Source organism: Schistocerca piceifrons, chromosome 8 (genome assembly GCF_021461385.2).
Source record: "Schistocerca piceifrons isolate TAMUIC-IGC-003096 chromosome 8, iqSchPice1.1, whole genome shotgun sequence".
Lineage (NCBI taxonomy): Eukaryota > Metazoa > Arthropoda > Insecta > Orthoptera > Acrididae > Schistocerca > Schistocerca piceifrons.
This window is the reverse complement of record NC_060145.1, coordinates 431,169,724-431,191,870: the sequence shown is the minus strand read 5'-3', so window position 1 is coordinate 431,191,870 and position 22,147 is coordinate 431,169,724. Positions and strand designations below refer to the sequence as shown.

The 22,147-nt window shown below is 44.2% G+C and overlaps 1 protein-coding gene across 1 annotated transcript in view; it reads right to left on the bottom strand.

Annotated features, from left to right (window-relative positions):
- Window positions 1–4,169: 4,169 nt before the first annotated feature.
- The window catches only part of LOC124712516, an 85,380-nt gene continuing 67,402 nt past the window's right edge, over window positions 4,170–22,147 (bottom strand). Inside the window, exons 5-6 of the mRNA XM_047242826.1 lie at window positions 15,262–15,417; window positions 4,170–4,408 (exon numbers count right to left, since the gene is read on the bottom strand). Of these exons, the coding sequence (XP_047098782.1) occupies window positions 4,257–4,408; window positions 15,262–15,417 (308 nt within the window). The 3' untranslated portion in view covers window positions 4,170–4,256. The remainder of the gene's footprint in view (window positions 4,409–15,261; window positions 15,418–22,147) is intronic.

Sequence of the window (22,147 nt, the reverse complement as noted above, 5' to 3'; positions counted from 1 at the left end):
CGAAACTTTTGTAATTGATGTACGCTGTCAGGGTAACTTCTCACCAATTTTTGGAACAAAACGTGTCATTTTTTAATTCCAGATAAATTTAATATGGGGTTACACAAACTCTGCCACACTAATAACGTGAAATAGGTTGACCACAAGAAGGTAAGGTAAAAGACGACGACACTTTCCCGTGCACTACAGCGCAGAAGTAAAAAGCCGCAGACCGCTGCTCACATCATGCTTCAAACAGTGTATGTGTATACAGAACAACGGCGGTCTAGCACACTCCCTTAGGACACACCGATTGACACTTGCCATCCAGGCCAAAGTAATGTGTTCAGCTACTGAAGAAGTCTTCCAGCCACTCACATAGCTGACAACCTGTTCCGTTTGTCCGGAACTTCGTAAACATTGTGCAATGTGGTACTGTACCATATAGTTTCCGGAAATCTAAGAATACGGAAACTCCTTGATGCCCTTCATCCATGGTTCACAGGATACTGTGGGAGAGAAGAGAAAACTAAATTTCACATGAGTGATGCTTTCTAAATCCCTGTTGATCTGTAAATATAAGCTTCTCTATTCAAGGAAATTTCTTATACACTGTGGGTCAAAAATCAAGAAGAGATTATAGCAGAGAATATTTTTTTTATTTAATTCTCTCCCTTTACTTCTGTTTCAAATTTTGGCACACATAAGCGTACACAATCTTCGATCACTGGTCTTGAAGCTTGTGAAATATGAATGGAAACTAATGACAAACAAGGAAGTTATTTTCAGTTACAGCTCCTTTCTAACTTTTGGCCCACCCTGGATTATTACATTGTCGTCAGAACCAGGAGAAACGAGATAATATTGTACTTCAGACGATGTTAACGTTATATGTGTTGGCGAATCGAACCGTACGTTTCTGAACGCTACATTTCTATACGGATAAGTAGAGGTCTCTGCGGAGAAAGGTCTGCACCGATGCAGACATCATCTAATATTCGCAATAATACTTACTTTGTGGTTAAAAGTTAAGAATAGTGTCAGTATTACGAGTTTCGTCGTTCCGCGTAACTTTAATATCTAATAATAACTATTTTTGTTTTGAGTGACTATTATTACTTATTGGAGACGAAGTGCTACTACATTAGGTTGAATATACAATGTCCTGGATGGCGTAGATACGCGTTGTTGTCATCTGCAACAAATAGGGATAGCGATATGCCCTTCCTCCTAGTTTTCTTTTCCGCAACTTTCACACATACATCATGCTTCCGTTCTACCGAAAGCTGCCTTACGCCTGTGCCATTACTGTGTCGTATGCAGCAGCAGTAATCTGAACGCTTTTCCAGGATACTCCATCCATTAGCTTCGCTTCATTCTGTGACTACTGTTTGTGTATCACATACGACACCAATAAAGCTGGCCCTGAAATCTGTAAATCTATCAGCGATCCTCTAAATATATTTACAAGTGCTGAATAGAATGATTATAAACAATATGCAAAATGTGACGAAAATTTGTAATACCATTTCATTTCCCTTGCTAATGTTGCGGAAATATTCTGCAGAACATTTCACAAAATTCTTTCCAATAATTACGACAAACAGTCGATACTTAAGAACGTATAAATAATATGAGAGGCTGTGTTGTAGAGTAAGCTGTTAACGGTCAGATGTTGCCTCCCTATAATCTGTGGAATGTTTTATTACTGCATTAGACTTCACTAGACTAAAATTCAGGCTCGGGGAAATCCTACTGTCAGAGTTCCGGCGTGCCAAAAAGGTTAAAGTGGTGTACAGTATTTTAATATCTACGGGTGTGCACATGGATGCAACTCGTTGTTGTTGTAGTGTTCAGTCCGAAGACTGGCTTAATTCAGCTACCTATACTACTCTATCCTCCGTAAGCCTCTTCATCTACGAATAACTACTGCAAAATGCACCCTTCTCAGTATGCTTACTGTACTCATCCCTTGGTATCCCTTTACAATTTTTATCCCCCACACTTGCCACCAATACTAAATCGGTGATCTCTTGACTTCTCTGATTGGGTCCTACCGACCGATTCCTTCTTCTAGTCATATTGTGCCACAAATTTCTCTTCTCCCTCTTTCTGTTCAGTACCACCTCATGTGATCAACACATATAATCTTTATCATTCTTGTGTAGCACCATATATCGAAAGCTTCTTTTCTCTTCTTGCCTAAACTATTTATCGTCCATGTTTCACTTCGGACATGGCTACACATCAAATAAATACAGCATTATCAGAAATGATTTCCTAGTACTGAAATCTATATTTCGTGTTATCAAATTTTTCTTCTTCAGAAACGCTTTTCTTGACATTGTCACTCTACATTTTAAATCTTCTCTATTTAGGTCATCATCAGTTAATACCTACGGATATGCATATGGATGCTACTTGTTGTTGTGATCTTCAGTCCGAAGACTGGCTTAATTCAGGTTTCTATGCTGCTCTATCCTACTCATCTACTACTTATAGTGTCTCGTTTCCGTATCTAATGCCCTCAACATCAAATTATTTTATTCGACTAAATTCCATTATCCTTATTTGCTTTTGTTGATGTTCACCTTATATCCTTCTTTCAAGACACCATCCATTCCGTTCAACTGTTCTTCCAAGTCCTTTTCTATCTCTGACAGAACTGCAATGTCATCAGCAAGCTGAACTTCAATTCCTTCTCAAAATTTTTCTTTTGTTTTCTTTACTGCTTGCTCATTGTACAGATTGAATAACGTAGGGGATAGGCTACAACCCTGTCTCACTCCATTCTCAACCACTGCTTCCCTTTCAGCCCCTCGACTATTGCAACTGCCATTTGTTTTCTGTGCAAGTTATAAATAGCCTTTCGCCCCCTGGATTTTACTCCTTTAAAATTTCAAAGAGAAGTGTTCCAGTCAATACTGTCAAAAGCTTTCCCTACGTCTAAAAATGCGATAACCGTGGGTTTGCCTTTCCTTAACCTGTCTTCTACGATAAGTCGTAGGATCAGTATTGCCTCGCATGTTCGTACATTTCGCTCGAATCCAAACTGATCTTCCCCGAGGTCAGCTTCTACAAGTTTTTTCCCGTTCCTCTGCAAAACATTCGTGTCAGCGTTTTGCAACTATGACTTTTTAAATTGGTAGTTCGGTATATTCACACAGTCCGGCACCTGATTTCTTTAAAACTGTAATTATTACTTTCTTTTTGAAGTCTGCGGGTATTTCACCAGTCTCATACATCTTTCAGGCCAGATGAAAGAGATTTGTCATGGGTGGTTCTCCAAAGACGGTCAGTAGTTCTGACGGAGGTCATCTGCTTCCAGGGCTGTGTTTCGACTTTGGTCTTTCACTGCCCTGTCAAATTTTTCACGCAGTATCAAATTTTTCCCATCTCATCTTCATTTACATCCTCTTCTATTTCTTTAATACTGCCTTCAATTTCTTCTCCCTTGCATAAATCCTCTATATACTCCTTCCATATTTCAGACTTCCCTTCTTTGTTCGGTACCGGTTTTCCATCTGAGCTCTTGATAGTCATTGAGCTGCTTCTCTTTTCTCCAAAGGTCTCTTTTATTTTCCTGTAGGCGGTATCTATCTTTCCCCTAGTGGAATATGCTTCTAAATCCCAGATGTACGATTCAAATTCTTAATCCGCGCAGTCTTCTAACTATGGCTGAAAATCACCATAGGAAACCTGCGATCGATGAAAGAGTGTGATACCTTTATATATTCAACCCACGTTTCCAATAAGCATTTGACGATATGGAACATAAAAATATTAATGATCTTTCTTTTTTCTTTTACTGGAGCAACAGACATGCAATATCATCCGACTTGTGTGAAGTACAAGTCATCATCGAAAAATACATATCAGGTTAAATAAACTAGTTGTCTCGTAAGTACATGTAAATATGTTTTGAACGTCTAATTTACATCACAGCTTCACTACAGGTGTTTGGACGTCTAGTTTACATCACAGCTTCACTGACTACACGCTTCCAATAAGCATCCGTCGATATTAAACATAAAAATGTTATGTTAACGGAATCTTCCGACGCTTCTTGGTAGAACAACATTATAATAAATGAAAAGCACCAGTTTGCTTTTCATTTATTATAAAAATGTTAGTTACAGAATGTACGCCTTCTGGTGGGTTTCACGCGATCTCAAAACAGTAAAGACAAACAGCTCGGAAATTAGCTTTATTGAAGATACGTACAGTGCAGGAGCCACAGAGGACCTGTTACACTTGGCGCTGCCAGTCGGCTCCTCTTACCGCGGGCAGACGTCGTCCAGTGGGACTTTCTGGAAGACCTTGACGGCGAATTCCAGGAAGAGCAGTCCGAACCTCTCCTGGAAGGTGGGCTTCAGCACCGTCCAAAACTCTCTCCAATTGTCGTTCACCAGCTGGCTGAAGTTGGAGCCTAGTCGAAAGAAAAGGCGTCGTTACTGATTATCGGAAAGATCTGCCTCTTTGTAATATGAGGTGAGTGCTCACTCCCTCTGCCTCACTACATCACAAGAAGCATCTATAGGATGTTCCCCAATGCGGCACCGCCCATTCCATAGCGCGTTTTTTAAATTAGTGGCAGTGCAGCGTTCAGATACTCCCAGGAGTGCATATTTTCCACACAGAAATTAGTAGCTACACTAACTAAAGAGAAGTATATCAAGAAGTTCTACATATATCACCGCTTGCTGCAGTGTACTGCTGGACGGGACACAGATCCTTGGTCATCCTGTTCGACAGGTAAGGCGTTCTTCCGAGAAATGTCACTTCCACCACCACAAGCACTGCTGTGTCTTCAGTTTGTACTCAGACTGCTACTTGATGTAAGTGATATGAAAGCTCACTAATATTAGTACTAATGTTCAGTTAGAAATATAACTGCTGTTCATAAAAGGTAAACATTACGTTTCTCTGGTGGCTCCCCATTACCAGGCACCTCTCTAAATGAAGTCACAAATAGTAATAAAGTTGTTGGCATGGCAATAACCTGCCACGATGTCTGCCGTAGCTTGGATTACTCATAGACTATCCTTTTAGCTCGTCATTTCTATCGTTGCACAGCTCTAGCTATGTAGCTATATTCACGTGTCTGAAATACATACAAGACGTCATATCGTTAAAATATTAGCTCTTGAACTTTTCTTCCACCGTTTTGCAATAGATGGCAGCATCGGCAATTGGTGGTGCAGAAGATACGTAGTAATTTCCATACAATAAGCTTACACATTTGTAAATTAAATCCATCAGAATATTAATCGACTTGTGATTGCGTCGTAAAGTTATTCTAGATTGAATGTGTCAACTTACGAGCCCAATTCTCATCTTTTGTGCAGAGTTTTAATTTTCTGCTTTAACATGAAGAAATCTGCGGCTGAGGCTCATAAAATTCTGTGTAAGATCTATGGTGAGGAACCTATTATCGTATTTTACAGACTATAAGACGCATTTTTTCCTTCGAAAAATTGACTCCAGAATTCACATATATCTTAGACTCGAAATTAATATAAAAATGTCCACTGTTTGATTTAAAATTTCCACCAGTATTAAAAATGGACAAACAGGGTGTTTCACTAAATGTGTTTGCCTCTGTAAGTTACGAAGTAATAGGCGACGGTAATATTTACTGCGGTAGGTCACCATAAGAAACGTTACACTGTCTGTGGGGCTATGAACATAGTTTATTGTTATTATCCAAAGAGTTACAGCAAAAAGATACAATTTTTAAAATGGAACAATAGTTGTTTCTATCATGCACTGGAATCAGTAACACCAGCTGTATATACATCAGTTTAAATTACATTCCTATCACTTTTAGTTTGGGAGCTACAACCCTTCAAAGTTTCAGGGACAGATACCACACGCTGTACATAATATATGGCTGTGTGGTGGGTGATGGATGTTCTGGCGGTGGGAAGTTGATGTAAATGAGATGTTCAAATGTGTGTCCATGTTTCTGAATGCACAGTGCAATGCACCATCTAAAAGGTCTGCGGACGAGGTGTAACATCGCCGGTGTCACGGAGCAACATGCGCCCTCGATGCGCCGTTTTCATCTGGGGATGTGATCTCAGTGACATGCACACGGTCCTTTAGATATCCCCACATTAAGAGATCCAATGGTGTTAAATCGGGCGACCTTGAGGGCCATGAATGAGGAACATTGGCGCCCCAACCACCTTCCTGCAAACCTGTTGTTTAGTTCTTCCACAACAGCACGCGCAGAATGGGCTGAGTGACCATTGTGATGCATCCACATATGGAGTCTCGTGTGTAGACACACATGTTCAAGGAGACCACCCAAACTGTCTACTATAAGCGCGCGATGTAACTCACGTGTCAGTGTATCTGGAAAGTAGTGTGGACCGATGATTTCATCCTCAAGGATTCCACACCATACATTAATAGACCATCTACGCTGACGGTCGACAGGTCGTACCCACCGAGGAGTGTCTGCGGCCCAATAGTGCACGTTATGGCGAGTTACTGCACCATAATTTGTGAACGTGGACTCATCAGAGACCCCAGCGTGAAATTACGCATGACCCATTCACAGAATGTAGCACTCGCACGGAAATCGTTCCCATGCAGCTCCTGGGTCAGTGACAGGCGGTACGGGTGAAACCTGTGGCCGTGTGCTATACGCCACACAGATGCGAGACTGACACCAGCGACTGCAGCAACAGCTCGTAAGCTGACATGAGGATCGTGGTGTACTGCAGCTAAAACAAACACCACCGTTTCCTCACTTTTTGCAGTTTTTCGTCTGTTACTGCGGCGCATTACCAAGCTGTCTGTTTTCCGGAGTCGTTGTTCGGCACGTAAGAACGTAACGGCTGCCGGAGCTCTTCGCCTAGGATATCTCACGGCGTACGCCATGGCTGTGTCTTGTTTGGGTTGAAAGTTAGCCACCCAGTCGCCAAGCTGATTTATCACAATCTGAAGTGTTCGTTCGAGTATATGTGCCTTATGAGTTTTGGTGCGCAGGGCTGTTAAGTTAGGAAAATTAGCGAGGTCCGCAGAGAGACGTTCTTGAAATAGTTCACATTTGGTGTTCTTTGTGTTAGTGATCGTCCTTGCAATGAAGACGGCTTCGGCGTCAATACGAAATCTTACCGATAAATGGTCAGATCTGAAAACGTTCGTTACTTCCGCTGTGATGATGTGCAGAAGCCCTTTCTTTGACCATGCACACATGGAGCACTTTTGGTTGTCTTCGAGATGCGCAGAATGTTGGCTCATGGAGGCCAACAACAGTCAATTGTTGTTGCTCCAAGACATATAGTAATCTCCTGCCACTGGCGTTCGTAATCCCTGAATGCCATGCAGCAGTTTTGCTTTGAATTTTCTCCGATAACAATAATGCATGGAAGGGATAACAACACTGCAAAATCGTTGATCTCGAGTTTGTCATGTGGCGCCTTGAAAGGGACTAAAGATTTTTCGTCTCGGTGTGTTTCGACGTTGCCGCAGCAGTCATCAGGACGTAAGTTTAGCTGATGATATCGTAGGGTGCGGTGTGTGTAACAATCAATACAAGCCACACGGTGATGAGTTCCCCATCACCAACTGTTGCTGGCTTTCAGACTGACCCCTGGGGCCAAGTGTGTTTTCCCTAAAAAGCACACGTAGATGTAAAACTAAAATAATAACAGCCCTCGGTCGCAAAAATGTAGTCTTTTGGCCTAGGTTTCGGCAACTACTAAGTGTGCCTTCATCAGAAGTAAAACATTCAAACTGGCATGTCCCGTATAAAATAATATCAAGCGATAAAGCTTTAGTCACAAAATTTTAAAACAGAGGAACAATCGAAAGTATTCTTGCTGTGTGTGCATGCCGTGTATGATACACACCCGTACCCTGAGATGTGATTCGAGGTCCAGGTTTTAGTTGACTGGGTTTTGGGTAACGGATCTGGGGTCCTTTCAGTGCTGTTGATGCGATGAGCTGCAGCTGTCAGAAGGGGAGGTGTCAACCCGGCAGTACGAGACCCGTTATCAGTATGACACAGCACCCTCTCTAGTCCCGATGCACGACTTGATCCAGTTCGGAAGACTATCACGAAACCATTACTTCCTCTTCTGAGGCAAGCAGGCTTACAACTGTTCTAACTGGCCCTGGAATGCTGAGACCAGAACGGAGTTGACGTCCGAGCTGATACCACACATTTTCTATCGGGGACAAATTTTGGCATCTTGCTGGTCATGAGAGGATCTCATCATCATGCAGCCTCTTCATAGAGACACGATCTATGTGTTCTAAGTCTGCGTAAGCAGAAGAAACTAACGATCAAGTCCAAAAACAATTTATTGGACTGGTCAATTAACCAAAACAAATTCTCCAAGTATAACACCGACACAAAACTGTGATCCGTCTTCGAATCACAACTACATACAAGAATAATATACAAAACAACTGAAATAATTTCCTGCTAGTCTCCGCCAGAGACTTCTCCGATATACCAAGCCAAATCCAGAGATCAGCGAGAGGATACAAGCCGGGCTGCCGGGGCGGCAGCTATCCAGGTCTGCTGGCGATCGAAGAATTGCCGGTGTGCGGCCGGGCGCCGGCCTTTATAGCGCTTTGGCGGATGAGTACCTCGGAACTATTTTCCATCACGTGGTTTGACGTGTGAAAATAGTTCCAGGATCTTCAGCGACCTCTTCCTTATGTTTACGTGGGCCGGTAGTGGCCCCTGGTGGCCGCTGGTGTCTTTGCTGTTGTTGTTGTGGTTGTTGTTGTGGCCGTTCATCAATATTGCCTGTCGGTTGTGTAGTTCTTCGGTGTGCCTGCGAGGCGGGCAACCCACGGCTGCAGGCTGTCAGTTTGGTTACTGATACTTTAGGCGCCGTGATGTCTGGTGGAGAAGGCCACAGCACATGTGTGTACTAGACTAGTTGTACTGGAAAACAGCAGCATGATACAGTCTCATGAAAGATAGCAGCATGAGGACGGAGGAGTTCTGTGATGTACCGTTGCACCGTCAGAATTCTCTGAATTCCTGCCACCCCTAACTTGAAGTATCAAGGCATGCCCAATGCTTCACCACACCAGCGCCAGGAACTACGCTGCTGTACCTCTCCAAAACACTGGAAGAATGACTCATTGCCGTGGACGCCGACGACGCTCCTCTGTATTACGTTTCCATGCTCGTCGTCAAATATGTGGCGTCTAGGAAACCTGCCTACTCGGTTCGTAGACAAACACATAAAACAAATCGTATTAGTGAGTTTTATTACAATAATAATAGATACAATACTTAATTTTTGCAACTGCACAGATGTGTCGCAAGCAAAGTGCGACATATGAAATAAGCAGTCACAAGTTTGTGCTACGTAGACAGCGCAAGCGTAGTATCTAGGGTTGATGCTTCTATACAAGTGCCTAACCTGAAGCTGCTTTTCAACTGGGGCGTCGCCAGTGGGTCGCGGCGCTCATGTCCTCTTCACGAAGGGGCCGCTGCTGTTGCGTTGTCGTCCTGGAGAGTGGTCGGTCAGCGTGCGATTGGCTGAAGTCTTCTCACAGCCGTCTCTTCTCTATCGTTCCCGACTGGCGTGCCGGCGCTTGACTTTACGCCGTAAACACTCTGGGGCTGTGCAGAAGTGCGATTCATCACTGAACACAGTGCGACGTTACTCATCAGCAGTCCATGCTACCCGGTCATCGCACGACTCCAAATGCAGGCGTTTGTGTTGTAGTGTTAACAGCAGCCTACACGTGGGACAGTGATTCCCTAGTGTGGCTACTGCTGGTCTCACACCAACGACGCGGGATGGCACAAAATGTTGCACCACTGGTCAGAGACTGGCAGTAGCCACACTACGGACTTACTGTCCCATGCTTGGGCTGCTGACAGCACTACAAGTCAAACGCCTCCGCTTCTCATCAGGCCAACGACTGTAATACACACAGTTCTTAATATTGAGATTCCTGGCTTACACGTATATTCTATTTTATTGTCTGGAAAATGAAGATTTCCTTAATAGTTGCCTATATGATTGCCTCAGATAAAAATGCTGTAATATTAAGGAATAGAATGAGAGCCTGCTATTAGTCGGAAGTGGCACATGAGTCTTACAATTATTTTATAGTCAGTATTCACACTGAAACAGTAGATGCAGCAGTTCTATGACACATCATGATACAACGCTACTAGCCACAATGATAGTTAAACTCCTCTGATTCAGTCTTGAGCTTAAATAGAAACAAAAATGTTACCGGTATTCTTTACTTTTATTACTTTTCGCCGCTTAACACGTGTAACGATAACTCCTAATTACATGGTAAATGCGTGACTCACTGCACTTAAGAAGAGTTTAAAGAAAGCGTTGGTTTAGAATTATTCTAATTAATCGTGTGCTTCCGAGTGTTCTGCCAACTTGTCTTTTTCATTTTATGCATTCATATTTCGACACCCGACTCAAATGCTGAGAGTTGAGCTATTTGCGTCCTTTCTGCCTGGATGGCCTCCAGGCAACGAGTACAGATAACTCCAAAGCAGCACCTGGATCGCCTGTGGAAAAATGAATGCGTAAATCTGAAACAATAACACGGCAGCTCACCCGACAACACACTATTAATCAACTGCGCCGAAAAAACCTGACAGATAACATTATTATAAGCATCTGAGTTGTTGCAATACCGCTTTACTCAATAGCACCGCAAAGCGTGATTTTCTTATAAGGCAAGCGGCCCTGTAGTCACGTTGAAACGCACAATGAAATTCAAATCCGAAGGCAGTGTCGTGAGTGAAGTACAACACTTAGAATTCAAATGACGTTTTTTACAAAAACTACCGTACAACCACAACAAACATCGAATACCCCAGAATACTGGTCTTTAGAGACACTTCGAGTACTTCTGAATCAGAAAACTTTGCAAACGTAAGATATTTCAACAACAATGTGGTGGTCGGCTTTACACTGGCTACCCGCAGCACGTCAGCCAGCGGTGGCAACCAGCACACCGCCCTGCGTTCGGCGTAACACATCGCACGTTACTCCTGCTGCGCAAGCATCAATCCGTTGTTTCAGAAATTCTCATTGGAGCCGACTGCAGCACCAAGTCAAGTGGGTGGGTTTGCTATAATACCGAGAAACAGTGCCTTGCAATTGTGTGGACCATCACAAGCATGTCCGAAGGAGGACTCGAACATCCGATGGGGGTAGCAGCGCGAACCGTGGCAAGGAGCCTCAGACAGCGCGGCTGCCCCGTGCGGCCCTGTGTTGACATGGTATTCTACCAAGGGCTGCTTGGTCTGTCGTTTCGCCACTCCTGATCTGAAAGCATCTGATAATTGACGCAGTGCAGCTGTCATCCGCCGACGTTGCTCCTCTGTCAGGCCAGTTCCTATTGGCAGTTCGACTCTAGCTTCCTTCCTTGTATTGTCTGTTGTGGTAGCGGAGGACAATTCTTTGTTGATGACACTAAGTTACCCTATCCGGCTTTTTCGCCTGTCACTACGCACAAATGTTTAGGGATGAGTCGTGGCTGTTCACCTTCTGTCACGGAATGTAGTCTGGTTTATCTGGCGACAATAAGCGTTCAATATTATGCAAAAATAAGCCCCGGAATCAGCTAGGTTGCGCGTCGACGATGACATCAGGCCGATTTAGTGAGATGTTGGTGACTCTCGCCCATGGGGGATTTTCACACAGGTCAATATCACCTTCATACGTTGTAGCCTCTCTCAGTTTTCTTGAAGTCGGCGAGTGACTTCTACCACAGTACAGTGTCGGGAAATGACTGTGACCTTATTGGGAGCGAAATCATCCAGGGTACGGCAGTGGACTTTCTCCCACATGGTGACTATAATCGTCTGCAGTCGACTGGCATGGATAGGACTGTTGTGATGGTTGACGTCTAGCAGAATAATAGTCGTCAAACACTCGTCTCGTCTATCTGGAGTGGCGGACGACGTGTCCAGGATGCCTGCAGTGAAAACGTATCAGCCTGTTGTTATCTGTGCTACAAATCCGTATTCTTTTGCGAGCGTTTTACTCGATAGGGGAGTTGTACCTGAGTTGGCCGACGCTGGGTTGTCATTTGATGGCGCTTTCTGCTAGTGGCGGAGATTGGTGTCATAGATCGATACCCTTCTTCAACATTCTATACAGGGTGTTACAAAAAGGTACGGCCAAACTTTCAGGAAACATTCTTCACACACAAATAAAGAAAAGATGTTATGTGGACATGTGTCCGGAAACGCTTAATTTCCATGTTAGAGCTCATTTTAATTTCGTCAGTATGTACTGTACTTCCTAGATTCACGGCCAGTTGGCCCAATTGAAGGAAGGTAATGTTGACTTCGGTGCTTGTGTTGACATGCGACTCATTGCTCTACAGTACTAGCATCAAGCACATCAGTACGTAGCATCAACAGGTTACTGTTCATCACGAACGTGGTTTTGCAGTCAGTGCAATGTTTACAAATGCGGAGTTGGCAGATGCCCATTTGATGTATGGATTAGCACGGGGCAATAGCCGTGGCGCGGTACGTCTGTATCGCGACAGCTTTCCAGAACGAAGGTGTCCCGACAGGAAGACGTTCGAAGCAATTGATCGGCGTTTTAGGGAGCACGGAATATTCCAGCCTATGACTCGCGACTGGGGATGACCTAGAACGACCAGGACACCTGCAATGGACGAGGCAGTTCTTCGTGCAGTTGACGATAACCCTAATGTCATCGTCAGAGAAGTTGCTGCTGTACAAGGTAACGTTGACCACGTCACTGTATGGAGAGTGCTACGGGAGAAGCAGTCGTTTCCGTACCATGTACAGCGTGTGCAGCCACCATCAGCAGCTGACTGGCCTCCACGGGTACACTTCTGCGAATGGTTCATCCGACAATGTGTCAATCCTCATTTCAGTGCAAATGTTCTCTTTACGGATGAGGCTTCATTCCAACGTAATCAAATTGTAAATTTTCACAATCAACATGTGTGGGCTGACGAGAATTCACACGCAATTGTGCAACACGTCATCAACACAGATTTTCTGTGAACGTTTGGGCAGGCATTGTTGGTGATGTCTTGATTGGGCCCCATGTTTTTCCACCTATGCTCAAGGCAGCACGTTATCGTGATTTCATACGGGATACTCTATCTGTGCTGCTAGAACATGTGCCTTTACAAGTACGACACAACATGTGGTTCATGCACGATGGAGCTCCTGCATATTTCAGTCCAAGTGTTCGTACGCTTCTCAACAACAGATTCGGTGACCGATGGATTGGTAGAGGCGGACCAATTCCATGGCCTCCTAGCTCTCCTGACGTCAACCCTCTAGACTTTCATTTATGGGGGCATTTGAAAGCTCTTGTCTACGCAACCCCGGTACCAAATGTAGAGATTCTTCGTGCTCGTATTGTGGACGGCTGTGACACAATACGCCATTCTCCAGGGCTGCATCAGCGCGTCAGGGATTCCATGCGACGGAGGGTGGATGCATGTATCCTCGCTAACGGGTGACATTTTGAACATTTCCTGTAACAAAGTGTTTTAAGTCACGCTCGTACGTTCTGTTGCTGTGTGTATCCATTCCATGATTAATGTGATTTGAAGAGTAGTAATAAAATGAGCTCTAACATGGAAAGTAAGCGTTTCCTGACACATGTCCACATAACATATTTTCTGTCTTTGTGTGTGAGCAATGTTTCCTGAAAGTTTGGCCGTACCTTTTTGTAACACCTTGTATTACCTGCTGATGTCTGGTGTCGACGTTGGTGACTGTTATCTCTCGCGTACTCGGTCCGACATTTCTGGCGGCCATACACTGGTTGTATCTCTTCCCTTTCCATCTGAAGTCAGAGAGGTGAGCTCTTGGTAGTCGTCCACAACTGCCATAGGGGTCACATTCGGCAGTCCGTAATATCTCAAAACAAAAAAGGTTCAAATGGCTCTGAGCACTATGCGACTTAACTTCTGAGGTCATCAGTCTCTTAGAACTTAGAACTAATTAAACCTAACTAACCTAAGGTCATCACAAACATCCATGCCCAAGGCAGGATTCGAACCTGCGACCGTAGCGGTCGCGCGGTTCTAGACTGCAGCGCCCAGAACCGCACGGCCACTCCGGCCGGCCGTAATATCTCGTTCATGGGAATGTCTTCTATTGTATTTCTGCGATTCGCTGGCACCACTAGATGAATTCTTCTGTCGTCGTGCCGTACTTTACCAGGAAAGCTTGGTAGACATCTTCTGTGACTCCTTCCACCCTGCGTGAAATTTTGTCGGTTTCTTTCATACTTCAAGACGAGGCAAAGTGCCGAACCACTGTGCGACTGTGTCGTTTGCACATGATGTTGGGCTTTGTTCTTCAACTGTTCTTCCGTTAAGCGGACTTGCTTCTTTCTTCATTGTTCTCGAACCACTGTTGGGCTGTGGCGTCCAAGTTGAAGTATACGTCTGGTAAACAGATCATGTCATCCAACCTGTCATATTTGACAACTTGGTCGACTTTCAGTCATTTCGTTGGATGCTGCCGAGTATCCGCGGAAAACACCGCTGGATGCCTGATGTGAAACTGACTTACTGTCTTGGAATGCACAGGTCTTCAGAGTATAAGTATCTCAATATTTCGGCTTTAGTCCATGTAGGCGACGGCTTTCACATAGCCTAACTGGAATGTAGATAGTAATGTAGATGTTTTGAAGTACCTGGCGTGTCGAGCAAACAGTACTACGCCGAAGCCGGCCGCGGTGGTCTCGCGGTTCTAGGCGCGCAGTCCGGAACCGTGCGACTGCTACGGTCGCAGGTTCGAATCCTGCCTCGGGCATGGATGTGTGTGATGTCCTTAGGTTAGTTAGGTTTGAGTAGTTCTAAGTTCTAGGGAACTGATGACCACAGCTGTTAAGTCCCATAGTGCTCAGAGCCATTTGAACCGTTTTGAACTACGCCGAAACTACAAGCAAGTCAGAATCCGAAGGCAGGGTCGCCAGTGGAGAACGACACTTAGGACTGAATGCACGTTTATTACTGACACCAAGGTACCGCCAGAATAGAACTGAGCTCCTGGATGTTTGCAGCTGTTCATGCGAACATCGAACATTCCCGAATGCTGGTATTTAATAACTTCGAATATTTCAGAACAAAGAAACTTTACAAATGTAAGAAATTCAAGAGAATTCGAGAAACGATGAATAGTAGTTAGCTGCTGGTAATCGGGTTTGAACCGGCGACCCGCATTACGCCGCAGCAGTATCATTGTGAAGTACAGTTACGTTGCGTTGTACGAGGATGGCTGGATAATTGAGGGTGTATGAAACGTACCCAGACTCAGTGCGCCGATCATGAGGGGGTCGCCGAAGTTGAGCTGCGCGGAGCCCAGGCTGAGGACCTCCAGCGCAAAGCGCTGGGGTCTCCAGTGGACGTGGCACTCCCTCTGCACGCGCTCTGACTCCAGCCGCAGCTGCGCCGTCACGTTACCTGCCAACAGCAAAGTCCTGAGTGCACGAGCGGCCGGGGCTACAGCAAACTAGCATAAAGTACTATCAGCGAAGCTGAACACATATGGCAGGGACACCTGTGGCGTGAGCGTAGCGTACAACGGATGACGCCATCAAACGGAAATTGTGACATCACTTCACCGTAACGTTGTTCGTTTGGGTTCTGCACTCACAAGAAAATATCACCAACTTCATATTTTAATGAGAATAAAGCACACTAGCAAGTTACCTTCTCCTGCAGTCGCTGCCCCGTAAAAAATAATTGTCACAGTACGGAGTTGTGACCTTCTGAAAGTACAGCTTTTAAACTTTCGTGCCCAAAGTTTGTTTGAGATGCGCTCCACCCCACTGCTGCCACCCGAGCGCGAAGTACTGTACAGCCGAACGAGTAAGAGTTTTGTGCAGCACTACCTACAGTGGTCAAAATAAATGATGGATATGGCTTTATTGTCAATACTTGACACGACAGGTAACAAAACTGATTTTGTCTGTCGTCATAGTCAACTAAGAAGACAAAAATAACGAAAATAAACACATTTACATTTGACAGAAAAAAAAACACAAATGGCTCCAGGGCAAACACGACAGTTTCTTCTGTCACCTAGTGTGATACATTGGTTATGAACCAATTGGCCTTCCTTGCAACTGGATACATTTTTGAACGCAGCTAGGCATTCGGTTTACCAAATTGTCTAGATAAGCCTGTCGATATTGCCCGATTCATCCACAACGGCCTCTATGAGGCACTTGAGGTCCTGGTGGGGCAGAACGATTGTAAACAGCTCGGTTTATATTTGCGCCTATGCAATCTCAATGCATCTACGATCTGGAGGATATGGAGCCCGTTCGTCCTACTTATTCTGTGCTCTACTAGACAGGTGTCCACAATATTCTGACGATGGGGACGTGCACTGCCGTCCATCAGCGTGTATCCCGCTCCAATATATTCACACCATGGAGCCACAACCCGTGCAAAGATGTCGTCCCGATACTTCACACCAGTCATACTCCAACGTATTGACACAAGAGGAATGCTGCGGCCATTAGTGATTCCACCCCAAAACACGACTGAACCACCTTGATAAGGGCACCACTCTACCAAGCTTGTCCTCGTTGCTCTCACACATGAGTATCAGTAGTGTCAGGGAGGCCCCCCCCCCCCCCCTCCCCATGAACCATGGACCTTGCCGTTGGTGGGGAGGCTTGCGTGCCTCAGCGATACAGATGGCCGTACCGTAGGTGCAACCACAACGGAGGGGTATCTGTTGAGAGGCCAGACAAACATGTGGTTCCAGAAGAGGGGTAGCAGCCTTTTCAGTAGTTGCAGGGGCAACAGTCTGGATGATTGACTGATCTGGCCTTGTAACATTAACCAAAACGGCCTTGCTGTGCTGGTACTGCGAACGGCTGAAAGCAAGGGGAAACTACAGCCGTAATTTTTCCCGAGGGCATGCAGCTTTACTGTATGATTAAATGATGATGGCGTCCTCTTGGGTAAAATATTCCGGAGGTAAAATAGTCCCCCATTCGGATCTCCGGGCGGGGACTACTCAAGACGACGTCGTTATCAGGAGAAAGAAAACTGGCGTTCTACGGATCGGAGCGTGGAATGTCAGATCCCTTAATCGAGCAGGTAGGTTAGGAAATTTAAAAAGGGAAATGGATAAGTTAAAGTTAGATATAGTGGGAATTAGTGAAGTTCGGTGGCAGGAGGAACAAGACTTTTGGTCAGGTGAATACAGGGTTATAAATACAAAATCAAATAGGGGTAATGCAGGAGTAGGTTTAATAATGAATAAAAAAATAGGAGTGCGGGTTAGCTACTACAAACAGCATAGCGAACGCATTATTGTGGCCAAGATAGACACAAAGCCCATGCCTACTACAGTAGTACAAGTTTATATGCCAACTAGCTCTGCAAATGATGAAATAGATGAAATGTATGACGAGATAAAAGAAATTATTCAGGTAGTGAAGGGAGACGAAAATTTAATAGTCATGGGTGACTGGAATTCGTCAGTAGGAAAAGGGAGAGAAGGAAACATAGTAGGTGAATGTGGGTTGGGGGGAAGAAATGAAAGAGGAAGCCGCCTTGTAGAATTTTGCACAGTGCATAACTTAATCATAGCTAACACTTGGTTCAAGAATCATAAAAGAAGGTTGTATACCTGGAAGAATCCTGGAGATACTAAAAGGTATCAGATAGATTATATAATGGTAAGACAGAGATTTAGGAACCAGGTTTTAAATTGTAAGACATTTCCAGGGGCAGATGTGGATTCTGACCACAATCTATTGGTTATGAACTGCAGATTGAAACTGAAGAAACTGCAAAAAGGTGGGAATCTAAGGAGATGGGACCTGGATAAACTGAAAGAACCAGAGGTTGTAGAGAGTTTCAGGGAGAGCATACGGGAACAAATGACAGGAATGGGGGAAAGAAATACAGTAGAAGAAGAATGGGTAGCTCTGAGAGATGAAGTAGTGAAGGCAGCAGACGATCAAGTAGGTAAAAAGGCGAGGGCTAATAGAAATCCTTGGGTAACAGAAGAAATATTGAATTGAATTGATGAAAGGAGAAAATATAAAAATGCAGTAAATGAAGCAGGCAAAAACGAATACAAACGTCTCAAAAATGAGATCGACAGGAAGTGCAAAATGGCTAAGCAGGGATGGCTGGAGGACAAATGTAAGGATGTAGAGGCTTGTCTCACTAGGGGTAAGATAGATACTGCCTACAGGAAAATTAAAGAGACCTTTGGAGAGAAGAGAACCACTTGTATGAATATCATGAGCTCAGATGGCAACCCAGTTCTAAGCAAAGAAGGGAAAGCAGAAAGGTGGAAGGAGTATATAGAGGGTTTATACAAGGGCGATGTACTTGAGGACAATATTGTGGAAATGGAAGAGGATGTAGATGAAGACGAAATGGGAGATAAGATACTGCGTGAAGAGTTTGACAGAGCACTGAAAGACCTGAGTCGAAACAAGGCCCCGGGAGTAGACAACATTCCATTAGAACTACTGATGGCCTTGGGAGAGCCAGTCATGACAGAACTCTACCATCTGGTGAGCAAGATGTATGAGACAGGCGAAATACCCTCAGACTTCAAGAAGAATATAATAATTCCAATCCCAAAGAAAGCAGGTGTTGACAGATGTGAAAATTACCGAACTATCAGTTTAATAAGTCACAGCTGCAAAATACTAACGCGAATTCTTTACAGACGAATGGAAAAACTGGTAGAAGCGGACCTCGGGGAAGATCAGTTTGGATTCCGTAGAAATGTTGGAACACGCGAGGCAATACTAACCTTACGACTTATCTTAGAAGAAAGATTAAGAAACGGCAAACCTACGTTTCTAGCATTTGTAGACTTAGAGAAAGCTTTTGACAATGTTAACTGGAATACTCTCTTTCAAATTCTGAAGGTGGCAGGGGTAAAATACAGGGAGCGAAAGGCTATTTACAGTTTGTACAGAAACCAGATGGCAGTCATAAGAGTCGAGGGGCATAAAAGGGAAGCAGTGGTTGGGAAAGGAGTGAGACAGGGTTGTAGCCTCTCCCCGATGTTATTCAATCTGTAAATTGAGAAAGCAGTAAAGGAAACAAAAGAAAAATTCGGAGTAGGTACTAAAATTCATGGAGAAGAAGTAAAAACTTTGAGGTTCGCCGATGACATTGTAATTCTGTCAGAGACAGCAAAGGACTTGGAAGAGCAGTTGAACGGAATGGACAGTGTCTTGAAAGGAGGATATAAGATGAACATCAACAAAAGTAAAACGAGGATAGTGGAATGTAGTCAAATTAAATCGGGTGATGCTGAGGGAATTAGATTAGGAAATGAGACACTTAAAGTAGTAAAGGAGTTTTGCTATTTAGGGAGTAAAATAACTGATGATGGTCGAAGTAGAGAGGATATAAAATGTAGACTGGCAATGGCAATGAAATCGTTTCTGAAGAAGAGAAATTTGTTAACATCGAGTATAGATTTAAGTGTCAGGAAGTCGTTTCTGAAAGTATTTGTATGGAGTGTAGCCATGTATGGAAGTGAAACATGGACGATAACTAGTTTGGACAAGAAGAGAAGCTTTCGAAATGTGGTGCTACAGAAGAATGCTGAAGATAAGGTGGGTAGATCACGTAACTAATGAGGAGGTATTGAATAGGATTGGGGAGAAGAGGAGCTTGTGGCACAACTTGACTAAAAGAAGGGATCGGTTGGTAGGACATGTCCTGAGGCATCAAGGGATCACCAATTTAGTATTGGAGGGCAGGGTGGAGGGTAAAAATCGTAGAACGAGACCGAGAGATGAATACACTAAACAGATTCAGAAGGATGTAGGTTGCAGTAGGTACTGGGAGATGAAGAAGATTGCACAGGATAGAGTAGCATGGAGAGCTGCATCAAACCAGTCTCAGGACTGAAGACCACCACAACAGGGAGGAGACCGACATTGGTCTCATCAGGAAAGAGCGTTGTGCCCCACTGCTGCCTAGTCCGAAAAGACTGGTTTCGTGCCGATGCGACACGAGGCATTCTCCGAACCCAATGTAGAGGAGAACCCTTGAGAGACGTTCTGGTACGTTATCCCAGCTCATGGAGCCTATTTCGCACCGTTTATGTTCACGCCTGCACTCCTGTTGCTGTTTCGAACTGCTGCCATAGACGTGTCGCATTGTGTTGAGGGTGTCTATTTGCTGTCATACGCAGATATCGGTCCTGCACACCTAGTCTTTTACTTCCGTGGCCACTTCTGTAATGATTCTCAACTGATTCTTTCGCTAGAAATTTGTTCCGTTGTTCCATTGATTCATAGTGAGATTCCCTGCTCCTATTACAATGGGTATACGGAGTCTCTGGTCGTACGTTATTGTTTTCAGAACCATCCTATTGCAACACAGCTCTCGAAATGAGACACAGCACAAGTGCTGCAATGTTTTACAAGTGACACGGTTGCCACAGACTGCACATACTGCCCCATCACCGTGGAAACATGGACTATTTCTGCAAGAATGGCATTGCAAACAAACCGATATATTGGTATCATAACATATTTCTGGTTCACAACATTCAGTATTAAGTTTCGGCAATATCCAACGTTTATTCTGACTATTGTATTTTTACACCGGTAATATGCTTCATTTAATTATGTAAAGTGCGTGGTGTCTAGCCTGTGGCTGGTGCCAGAGATTTATTTGCTCTGAACATGTTTGTGTTGGATTCACAAATGCAGTGTAAATGAATGAAAAAGGCGACTGTGTCATTAAAGACGTAGGATAGCGCTACTGAATTATTAACATCGCTGTAGTGCTCTATTTTCTGTTTGGGTTTTAAAGGTGGCGCTGTTAAAGTGAAGTACATTTGCAGCAGATGCTTCATCGTGTTTGGCATGATTAAATTATAAATCGGAAATCGTTAACTTCATTTGATGATAATTCTAAAGTTGCTGAAGTTTATCCATTTCGATTTTGTAGTTTATATTGAGCGGTCAGGAACAATGTGGACAGCTTGTAAAGGTGCTGCAGGGCAGGTCGTGCTGCAATATAACGGTTAAGAAAAAAATTCTATACGGTACGCTGTTTCTGAGTTGATTAGCATTGAAGTTAGCCAGTCAGGCCGTTGCTTGTGCAGGTTCAAGCGGCCCGCCAGGGACGGTGTCGCCAAACCTGTTCTTAGCTTGGTTTCCTAAGACAGAAAAAGAGACCGATACAAAAACTGAACGTGAGGCGACAGCAAAGATGGAGGACGAGCCAAAGGCTGAGCAGTGTCGTGCGTTTGTCATCTACGCTATCAGAACAACTGACACAATTGTATCTGGCTGGCCGCTTGAAATTTCAGGTGCAATGGCCTGACCGGCTGACGTCAATGCCAATTAACTCGGAAACGGAGCACCGTATCGAGTTTTTTCTTAACAACTATCTTTCAGCATAACCTACGCTGAACACTCTTACAAGCATTTCAGGCGTTTCATGACCATCGTGTGTTCAGGGTGGTCCATTGATAGTGGCCGGGTCAAATATCTCACGAAATAACCATCAAACGAAAAACTACAACGAACGAAACTCGTCTATCTTGAAGGGGGAAACCAGACGGCACTATGGTTGGCCCGCTAGATGGCGCTGCCGTAGGCCAAACGGATATCAACTGCGTTTTTTTTTTAATAGGAACCCCATTTTTTTATTACATATTCGTGTAGTACGTAAAGAAATATGAATTTCGCTTTGTGATAAATGGCTCTGTAATAGTCACAAACGTATAAGTACGTGGTATCACGTAACATTCAGCCAGTGCGGACGGTATTTGCTTCGTGATACATTACCCGTGTTAAAATGGACCGTTTACGACTTGCGGAAAAGGTCGATATCGTGTTGATGTATGGCTATTGTGATCAAAATGCCCAACGGTCGTGTGCTATGTATTCTGCTCAGTATCCTGGACGACATCATCCAAGTGTCCGGATCGTTCGCCGGATAGTTACGTTATTTAAGGAAATAGGAAGTGTTCAGCCACATGTGAAACATCAGCCACGACCTGCAACAAATGATGATGCCCAAGTAGGTGTTTTAGCTGCTGTCGCGGCTAACCCGCACATCACTAGCAGACAAATTGCGCCAGAATCTGGAATCTCAAAAACGTCGGTCTTGAGAATGCTACATCAACATCAATTGCACCCGTAGCATATATCTATGCACCAGTAATTGCATG